Source organism: Amblyomma americanum, chromosome 10, assembly GCF_052857255.1.
Source record: "Amblyomma americanum isolate KBUSLIRL-KWMA chromosome 10, ASM5285725v1, whole genome shotgun sequence".
NCBI classification, from domain to species: Eukaryota; Metazoa; Arthropoda; class Arachnida; order Ixodida; family Ixodidae; genus Amblyomma; species Amblyomma americanum.
Window position 1 is genome coordinate 94,622,675 of NC_135506.1, and position 10,701 is coordinate 94,633,375.

The following is a 10,701-nucleotide window of genomic DNA, read 5'->3' on the forward strand; positions in this document are numbered from 1 at the left end:
GGCTGGGGCAGGGGCACGACTTCGCAGGTGCCGGCGGCGAACGTTTGCATGCGCCGACAATGGAGGCCGGGCTTCCCGTGCGCGCCGCATTATTGGGGCAAAGCCATCCCTGAGAATTTGCTGGGGAAGGTGCCGAGAGCGCGCATTTGCTGCGGTCACTTCGCTGCCTGGAACCAGACATCCAGCGGCAAAGCACGACGGATCTCCGTGCGCCTTCCGCGGAAGGTGACGACAGCGTGCGGCTGCAACCCTTCGTGACGCTGGACGGATCCCGAAGAGCCTGGCTCACTGGCTCCGCAGAATTCCGAGCAGCCTACGAGGTGGCGCTCCCGTCGCTGCTTCTGCTTCCCCCATGAGGGCGACTTCGCTCCAGCCCAGCCGGTACTGTCCTGGCAGCACGATGATGAAGATCGCCGGCCTCGTCGAAACGGAGGACGGATCAGGTTTTCCACAACGAAATGGCTTTGCTGTCGCTATTGTTGAACTTAAAGAAACCAGGAGACTGCAATGGCAAGACTCACCTTGATGTAGAGCATCCGCCGAAGCTTCAGGAGGAGGTAGGTTCGACTCCCACTCCCAGCCGGGTACATCCCGGTTTCTCCAAACCGCAACAAACTTATCATCTTCCCTGATGCTCGGCCTTTCAAGTGGAGGCTTGGGAAAGTAGCCTACGCGTTCGAACCCCGTCACTCTGAGCATGGACAGGGACCACTCAAGATCCCAGACTAATATATACATAACTGAAGACATACCTCCAACTCGACGGATCACGCTTGCACTGCCCTCAGTCTAATTTTTTTTGCCACCCTACCTGTTTTTTCGGCGTCAATTTTCCTCGTTTTTACAGCCCATGTGTTTTCTTTTTCAGAAAACTGTGCTCGACCCATGAAACGTTAAAGTATACAATGCTCTTGTTGGTGGAGGTGACGTAAATGTACAGGCTGGACTAGCCTTAAAGAGGCCTGTCGGCCAGTGTTCCGCCTGAGTCACTGATTTAAGAGAATGCGTCTCTACTTCTGACCCATAGAACCAGTGTCCTCTAAAACCTTCAGCAGTTGGGCCTCTGTTCAAATTGTATTTGATGACATCTCTCCCAACAATGCGAGACTGTTAGTTCCCCGCATCCTAAACGGCTTATAACGGAATCAGTTAGGGAGCCTTCCCACTAACATGATGATCGCATCCCGGCGCCTACCAAGCCAACAAAAACGAAGGTGTGAAAATTTCTGCCCGGTGCTCAACTAGTTCTCGCCTTTACGGCTGCCCGATTTCACTGCCATTTATCACGCAGAGTTTCTGGCTGTACATAGTGCTTTCTCTGCGTCAACTAGAGCCCTCTCTTTTTCTCAGTGAAGCAGCCCAGACCACTGGAGTTCTGGAATGAGCGACACCACCCATCTGATTGTCCAGCAACTCTCACGACCTGTTTCTTAATACCACGTATTCCCTCTCTCTCTTATCCTTGTGCTCGTTCTTCGCTTTATCCGTCGACTTGTCTACTTAAACACAACCCATTATCTGCTTCCTCATTTCTACCTATTCATTTCAACTGGGTGCCTGGACATAGCGGTGTGTTTTTAAATGGGGTCTTGGATAACCTGGCTAAAGCTTCCCTGAGACGAGCTGTATTGAAAATCCTCCTGTTTAAAGCTTAATTGCCATAACTGCTAGGTTCCGGAGACGATTGTTTTAACCCAGCCAAGCCAGTCGCTTTTAACATTGCAAGACTGTCAACACCACCGGTACAGCAGAACTTTTGGCGTACACGACTGAGTGAAAGCTCACTAAGGAGGATGCCCTGCCGTATCCCACCTTTAATCTCTTGCTTACACTGGCGTGGTTTGAAGCTGTCCGTACTGTGCGCATTTTACCGTGAACGCGAATCAGTAGAGAAATATTTCCTATCCTTCATCATTTCTGCTTCGCGAAGGAGGAGGTTGGAGGAGCAGCTCTGGATGCAGTCTGGCCACAACTTGAGCAGTCCCATGTAGTTGTCTTTTACCACCGCCATGCTTGGATACAATCACAGGGTTCTTAGTTCCGATGTTCAAATCTTCTTTTAAAATCACATCGGCTGCCATGCTAGTTCAAACAATATATCAATTTTTGTTGAAATAAGACCACCCTTTATCTTCAATACTGCCATCTGGTGAGACTCCACTGTGTGTGCTGTCGTCCACCGTTTTATTGCTCTCCATTTCTTTTAACTTTTTTCTCCTGAACATCTCTGGCCGATTTGTATCTCCCGAATCTTTGCAGATCACCCCACTGTTGGTGTGTGTCATTTTCTTGTTTGGATCATCATCATTACCAGGCCGCACAAAGAGAGGAAGAAGTAGCTGACTCTGAGGCGCAAGCCGTCGATGGAGGACCTCAGCAAGAACGCGGAGGATCCGACCGTGGCCGAGACGAGTGTGGGGGCGCCGTCGGCGGTCAGCGGGCGCACCACATCGCGTGGGACCGGGAAACGAAAGAGACACTCCAAAAAGCACACCAAGTCCTCGGACACCGAGGCGCCGCACGACCATACCACGTGAGTCGCCCTCGCAGGTTAGCCCCTAAGCGAGGCTTGACCTGCAGACCTTCAACATGATCCTTAGGAATACGATGTAGCTTGCCTTGTGCGTATATGGAACTGAGGTTTAAGCGGCTGACTGGTAAATACCTAAAACTGAAAGCGAGACACTGGAATAGCAATACAGCGAAAGTATGCATGCACACACGATGCTTCAGTATCTTGTCCTTAATAGACCAAGTTCGCAAACTCTACTACAAGGGACATGTAAGTACGTATTTATGAAACAGAACGAGGCCGCGTGCATTGCTAACTATGAGATAATCTCGACTGGCATGTTGCCCCCCCTAATCAAGTGCGAGCAAATGTGCACTAGCCCACTAAATACCCTAAATGTTACAACGAGTTGCTGCACACGATATTCCACAGGTATAATGCACTGGCGGCTGTTCTGAATCTTGCAGCTGTGAGAAAAGCATAAGTACTGAGACATGAAGCGACATTAAGCATAGCTCGAGTAAATAATACACGACAGGAACTAGGACCACGCGACAGGAGTATTTTGAGTGGGCAGTCTGTTTTGTGGCATTTAAGTACGGCGTGTTTCCTACACTTCGATAGCTCTTCTCTAAAATTATTACTCCAGCTCAAAAGACGAAAACTTTGTGCCTTCCAAAACATCTTCAACGCCATTGTTTTGTATATAACACTTCAAGCTGTGATATGCTAAAAATTAAAACTCCCATACTCACAAAATATGTTCTTCATACGGCTATAGCTACAACCGAACGCAGATGAGACATTGTGTAGGCTTGCAACTTCGCCATCTCTGCTGTCTTCCGATGATGGGTCAACGTTACGATATACGACACAAGAATAGAGCATAATCTGTCAGGGAACAAGCGAGAATAAACGACATCCTCGTCGAAATCAACAAGGAGTGGGCATTGACAGGACGATGTCAAGATAACGGAATGGATTTTGAGAGAATGCTAGCATAGCAGGGGCGGCAGAAAATAATATCACCTGGGCGGATCAGATTGTATAAATTGAAGAGATAACGGGGCCACGCAGCTGGCAGATAACGGGTAATTGAAGAGATAATTAAAGAGGCCCTTGTCCTTCATTTGGCGTAGTTAGTCTCACAATAATGATGAACAGTGGGGATAAATGAATATCAGCTGCTGACCGTTATAATTCCTTATTGTACTTTTTGTACTGAGAGCTACACTTCGCTACCCAGTCGAGTATTTCGCCGCGAGCCTGGGAGGCCGATAGTGCGCATGCGCGAAGCCAAAGAGGAGCAGCTGGTGCGCGGCGCATGACGTCAGAGTTCGCCGCCGCCCAAGCCGCGCCGGCCCGACTACGCCCGCTGGAGCCGCGCATGAATGCGCATGCGCGGCAACCAGAGAGGGGCAGCAGGTGTGCGGCTCATGACGTCAGAGCTCGGCCGCCGCCGCGGCTGCGTGTGGTGTAGTGTGGATAAACTGCGTCCGTGCGACTGTATGTATGAAATCGGAGGTGATAATACTCGGTTTATCACAATCGCTTCGTATGGGTGACGAAAAAAGAGACTCCAGCCGCCGTTATGCGGCGGTATCGTCAGAAGAACATCAATTCTTCGGACCAAGAAATCGTCGCCTGGCACTTGGCCGCTCTGCAGAGAAAGAATGAACATGAGAAGGCTAAACGAGTGGCGGAGACGTCTGAGCAAAGAGAAGAACGTCTTGCCAAGCGTAGGCGCCCAGAGGCGGAGCATAACAAGCGGCGCATAGCAGCTCGCATGGTTCCTTCGCAAGAAAATCAAGATGTAGCAATGGCAACAACATCATCATGAACAACAACTGAAGACGAAGGTGTAAAGGCTCGTCGTATAACTGACCACTCGATTATACCAGAGCGGAACTGCAGATCTTGCTACGTATATCCTGGCGTAGCTGAGCTTTTAGGGTAAATTTCAGGGTAATTTGAGCTTTTAGAGTACCTTTTATATATTTAATGTAAATAGCGTTTGGGTCGCTGTTTTGTGCAGAAAAAAAACCCTGAACACGATCTATGCCCATCACATCGCTTTGCAGTTCCAGCATGACCCTTTTAAAATGCCCGGGTCTCACGCAGGCGCACGGAAGGCGGAGCTGACTCGACGCTTGCAAAGTCCAAAAAGTCCAAGCGAGGGTCTAAGGCCAAGAGGGACGCTCCGGCTTCTTCACCGCAGTTGGACGGCCAATCGGAGCTCTCGCCGCCATCGCCCGTCGGGGTGTCAACAGAGCCACCCGCTCCGACGGGGGCGTCAGCAGGGGCACCCGCCGCCGCTGGGGTGTCAACAGAGGCGCCCGCTCCCACTGAGGTGTCAATAGAGGCACCCGCTCCGGCTGCCGCTGACGTCACTGCACAAAGACCCGCAGAGGCAAGGACTGCTTTGAGATATTGACGCACGCGGTCGTACAGACACTCGCAGACAGAGCAGACACGCGGATAATGCTAGGGCTCTTACTGCCAAGCGTAGCAGGCTTGCTGAACTAATGAACGAGTCGGTATGCCCCAAAGTGATTTTCTCGCTGAGGTTTCCTACGACCATCAAAAGGCTGTACAGAGGTCAGTTTCACCGCTTCATTTCTTCCTGCTTAGGTTCCAAAAATTGCTCAGTATTGCCCATGATTCGGCGGAGGTGAAACGCAAAGGCTCTCGTGTGCTGTGCGATGTCAGTGCATGTTAAAAATCCCCAGGTGACTGAAATTATTCTGGATTTATCCACTACGACATCTCTTTCTGTATTATCTTTTTTCGCTCATTCCTCCATTCTTTCCTTTAAGTTAAGGCATAGTTAGAGAGTCCATGAACGTGTGAGACAGTTACTACTTCTACAGGCATTGTATAGTTACACCCCCACCCCGCAACGCCATCCCGTGTCGACGCAGCTATCATTGTGGCGGGGAGCCTCCTTTAAAGAGATTTCGCTTGAAAGCGCTGAAGTGTCTTTAAGGAGGTACAGCAGCCGCGTTCATGCAGCAACGAGCAGGCGTCTTACAAGACTAAAAGCAAAATTAAAAAATGAGTGCCATGGTTGTCACGAGCGCTGTCACATCAAGTGAAAATTGATACGATAAGCGACCTTGTCCGGAACCAAGCTTTGTTACCGAAAAAACCCAGTTAGGACTCACTGACGATCTAGCGATGTCCAGAGAAAGAGCATACACGCATTCACCACTTGGTATTTCTGGACCCGCTGGTGCCACCTCTGCTTTCAGTCTGCTCTTCGTACCGGTTTCGGCTGCCTTTGCTCCAGGCCTCTCGAGTATTCCGTGCGCTAACATTCTTCCGCCGCCACAGTCGTCGCGGGATACCCGAACGATGGCGCCACGGGCTACACCAATGGGAATGTACCTTTTATTTTTTGTAGTGTGTAATTCAGAAGAGAGAGGGCGCTACATACCCGGTAAGGATACAGTTCTAGTGACTCTAGATCGGGAGAACAGGAGACCCAGCGGGCCATAGCTTCCGAAATTTTAGATGTAAGTTGTGACACCATTTAACTAGCCGAGAGTGCTTAGTGCCTCTGGCGTTCAGCTGCTGATCCCACGGCTGGGGTTCTATCCCGAACGCGGTGGCCGCGTTTCCATGGAGGCAAATAGCTAAGGCGCCCGTGTGCTATGCGATGTCAGTGCACGCTAAATGCCCCCACGTGGTGGAAATTATTCCGGAGCCCTCCACTACGGCATCCTCCATAAGCCAAGTGTTGCCTCGGGGTGTTAGACCCCACAATTTACGAGGCATTCGATGGGTATTTCCGAAAAGCATGCACACCGATCTCTCATAAAAAAATGAATTTAGCAGATGTGAACAGAGTTCTACAGCATGATTATTTTTTTCCTAATAGGAATGTGCGGAGCAGGAGACCTAAAATGTGCTTCCTCGTTAAGTTTAATTACCCTCATGAGATAGCCTTCACAGCCCCGAGTGTTTTAGTTGTGTTGCTGCAGCCCTGCCTCCGATGTTTGACAGTGAGCTTGCGAAATCGCTCCCAGTGTGTGGGAGGCGTGCTGATATATAATGCAATTTTCAAGTCCCTAGTGAATTTTCATGCAATATACGTATGGCTTTCACTGGTTACCCGCTTGCATATCTTAAGGCGAAAGCCTTTAATGGCTCGTGCTCGCGTCCGTCCGTCCGTCCGTTAGGCTCTTCAACTCGATGAGAAAAAAAAACTCTTGTGCACAATGGGATTCCAACAACCATCCTTCCGCTCCGCAGCCGAGCGTGATAAAGATTACGCTACTCCCTGCTAACGCATACGTAGTCCTCCTTGTCTAGGACGCTGGAGTGTGTTTGCAGAAAGGCGTCGATTAAGACTGTAGAATCTAGAACACTGTAATCAGACGGATGCCTCCAAAACGCCCTCCACTGTCTCCAGCATTTAAGATTCATAAACGATGTTGTACTTAATTGACATCTTAACCACACATCAGTGACGCAAGGAGTAAAACTGCGCTAAAGGCTTTCGCCTCACCGCACTTTAGGGCAATAAAGTGCCCCCCTCTAAATTTTTTTTTCTTACGTAGACAATGAACACTATAAATCTCAATTCAGCGAGTTAAGCAGAATTCAGTGACACACAAGGTTCGTCGAACGGTAACGCCATCCGTCTCAAGCCCACGCCGTTACCGTACGCTCTCCGCGCCACGCCGTTCAGTAATGGCGCGCGATAACCGCTTGCGCTCTTTGGTGCTACCGCGACGGACAATACTGAGCCCTCACAACGCCGCGACATATGTAGTTGGTCATGACGTCACCTGGTGTAATGTGCTACAATAGCACCACTTAACGCTTCGGTCGTGTGTCGGCGGCGCAACTGCAGCTCCGTCAGAGCGGTGACTCCGCAAAACAAAAGGAAAAAAGCCTGCGCTCATGCGCTCTCGCGCGCTATGAATTCACTTCTACCTTGTTGAATTCACTTCCGGTGACCGGAACAGTGACCGCTACCACCTTGAAAAAAAAATGATAACAGCATAGGATTGTGCTTTGCCCTTGTTCCAGCTATTTCTGCGTCTGGCGAACCGGGCAAAGGTTCTCAGGCAGATCAGTCACGCCGGATCATGGAATAGTTTTACCTGGTACTAATAAACAAATTCCAGGCGACAGATAAATTCAAACGACGCCTATCTTATTTTGCGCACCGCAGCTCGTCGGCCCCGTGCGAGACCCAGCCGTGCCACAGGACCAGGATGACGCCAGCCTCCTCGTGGCCCAGTACAGGGGACCGAGACCGTGAGGCACTCATCCTGCAGCTTGCATACACGGGCCTTAGTGCCGCCCAGACTAGCAGCGTTCCATTCTCAAAGCGTTCAAGGGGCTTTCACGAAATATGGGACGGGGTTCAGAATCAGCTGACAAGGGGTTCATCTTTCGGCCGCGGTGGTGGAATTTCGATGCAGGCGAAATTCTAAAGGCCCGTGTACTGTGCGATATCAGGGCACGTTAAAGAACCCCAGGTGATCGAAATTTCCGGATCCCTTCACTACGGCGTTCCTCGTAGCCTCAGACTTTTTTGGGACCTTAAACCTCATAAATGAAACCAAACCCAACCATCTTGCGTGAGGGTGTCGTGGAGATACATTGTCACGCAGAAAATATATATGGTGCAATGGTCAATGAACCAGGAATTGGTCACGTACGGTCGTTGAGTGTCGCCAGTTTGCCAAATTATACACTGGTTATGTGTACAAACACACTGTTCCTCAGTGAAACAGACGGACAACCAGGGAAAGGGCGACACGCTCTATACACACTGTGCTAGATTAGTCACTGGTGGAGGATTTTCGCCAAATGGAACTAGTACAACTATACTAGTGAAACGATGATCATTTCAGTCAAACGGCGCAGCTCTCCGCTCCTGCAATCCCTTCTATATAAGGCAACAACAAACAGCTGCTCCACCTCCCAGACCTGTCTATAGAACGTCCCAGACTGAGGTAGCTGTTTGCCTCGGTGCAGAAGTGAAATTGATTGCCTCAATATAGCTTCACCCTTTAATGAGCTTTCTCTCCGTCCAACCCACTCGTGTTACTGACCACTGAAGGCACATGCTGGGCAGACATCGCTCCTAGGTTCATACCACGGCGTAACATCGCGGCTCATACTTATCTCACCGCTCGAGCCCACGTCTAGATAGCAGTTGTTTAGGTCTCCGATGGTCAGTGTTCGATAATGAAACGCTAGGCCACTGCCAACGCCGACAGCGACGCCCTTACCACGGATAAGGTCCTTTGTAGCGTTATCACTGCAAAATTATCAACATTTACGCCTTCATTCGCGTCCAAGGGGTGCTGAGCCAAACCACCCCTCCTCCCGCCCTTACGAGTCCACCCACTAGTTTACAGACACACATCCACCATATGACCTGAGAGAATCCATTTTCACTACCGCGCACACCACGGCAACACTGCTCATTCCTGCTCAGTGCCGCCTAGCTCTCTCGTTAGCCAGTAGGAAGCATATTCCTCTTGCGACGTACTATACGACGTCATTTACACGCCAATGCCCCAGAAAGAGGCCCATGCAGAAAAGCCACTGCAGCATATCTTTTTGCGCAACTGCTCATGCGTAAATATGGTTCGTTGCTCATCCTCCTCTAAATTCTAGTGGGTGAAATGGTTCAGTATGCACGCGTTTCACAAGAGCTTCAGCGCGATTCGTTTACTGAGAAGCGTTTTTCTGGGTGGGGCTTAGTGGATGCAGCGATTTAACTCTTCATATCACGAATGATTAGCTACTGCTTCTCACCATTTCCTTTGCTGACAGCAGAGGGAAAGGAAGATATTCGAGGCATTCGAGAATGACAAGGCGCGCGATATGTTGGTAGCCGCAGTGACGTCGAAGAAGAAAGAAATTGATTTTCTGCCCAGGCGCAAGCTACGCATCCGGAGTCGGTGATTGATGGCAGATCTGTTATCAACGAGGAGACATCTGTGAGTGCTTCGTGTTATGAATACCGATCATGAGGGCTGGCCGCGAGGATTCGCAACAAGTCAAGAGGTGGTTCTGTCTGCGTCTATTATTTCCCTTGCAATTTAGATTCCTAACGGTGCGCCATCCCCGGTATTTTGTGTGGACTGCCAAGAGACAAATATAAACGGTGTCTCCTCCTGGCTCCTATGCGTGCTGTAGTGACGTTCGCCTCAGCCTTCGGAATCATCCAGCGCAGCTCTGGTCCCCGAAAGCATGCGGACGCGCGCACAAAAGAAACGAATTATTGTTCACCGCGCTTTTAACCGCAGCGCCACCGTGCCCATCATCGCCAGCGTGGTCATCGTCTTGCTCATGGTGACCATCGTCTTCGGCTTGATCGTATCCCGGCTGAAGATGGTCAAGCAGTCAGGCACGAGCAGCCTGAGCGGGACTAAAGTGACCGGCGCTGACAGCGAGCACGTGGCTACCACCATCACAGGCATCGCCTCCGAAGAGGCGGTGACCACCCCTGGCGGGCAGACCGCGACCTCTGCCAACTCAGTTGGCGTGGATGGCTCGTCCAGCACGAGCAGCCATGACGTTGCGGGCACCGCAGTTGAAACAGCCGAAAAAGACAGTCACAACACGGCAACTGTAGATTAGACGTGAGCGAGGTTCCAACGTGTGTGACCAAGCTTTCGGCCAAAGGCTTTAAATGTCTGGTTCTTAAGGCTGGTATTTTAACACTTGCCTTTAAGAAGTAATTTGTCGTCAAGGGCAAGTACTAAGTCGAATGTTCAACAATTCTATGTTAGAATGTGTAATCAAATATTTGTGTACATGCCCTGTACAATTTACTGTAAACGCTAAACTGACTTTTAGTAAATAACGGCTCGGTGCAAATATGTGATGCCCTTTAAAAACAAATAATTCTTCGCATGGAAATAGAGACAACGGTTGATAAGGACATGCACTGCATAGTGAACAGCGTTTAGCATAATAGCAGCGTATGAAGGGGATTCCTTCCAAAAATTAGCCTCAGTTTGATTGATGCCACGCTGTTTGTGACGTTTCCAGAAATGAGTAGCTATTTGTATATAGGATCACTATTAAAATGCGCTGCCAGTTGTTGGTCATATTTCTGAGGGTTTCTTAAAAGAAATAACGCGCTTCGACAAGTATATCTTTTCGACCAAATGTATCACTTTGATACTGATCCCGTGCAACGGAGAAATCATTTT

General features: G+C 49.8%; 1 protein-coding gene across 1 annotated transcript; it reads left to right on the forward strand.

Annotated features, from left to right (window-relative positions):
- Positions 1–2,334: 2,334 nt before the first annotated feature.
- Positions 2,335–10,490, forward strand: LOC144107461 (uncharacterized). The gene is made up of 4 exons (XM_077640466.1): positions 2,335–2,533; positions 4,634–4,922; positions 7,695–7,780; positions 9,790–10,490. Exons 1-4 carry the CDS (start codon positions 2,364–2,366, stop codon positions 10,121–10,123), a joined length of 879 nt encoding a protein of 292 aa, XP_077496592.1. The 5' UTR covers positions 2,335–2,363; the 3' UTR covers positions 10,124–10,490.
- Positions 10,491–10,701: the final 211 nt, after the last annotated feature.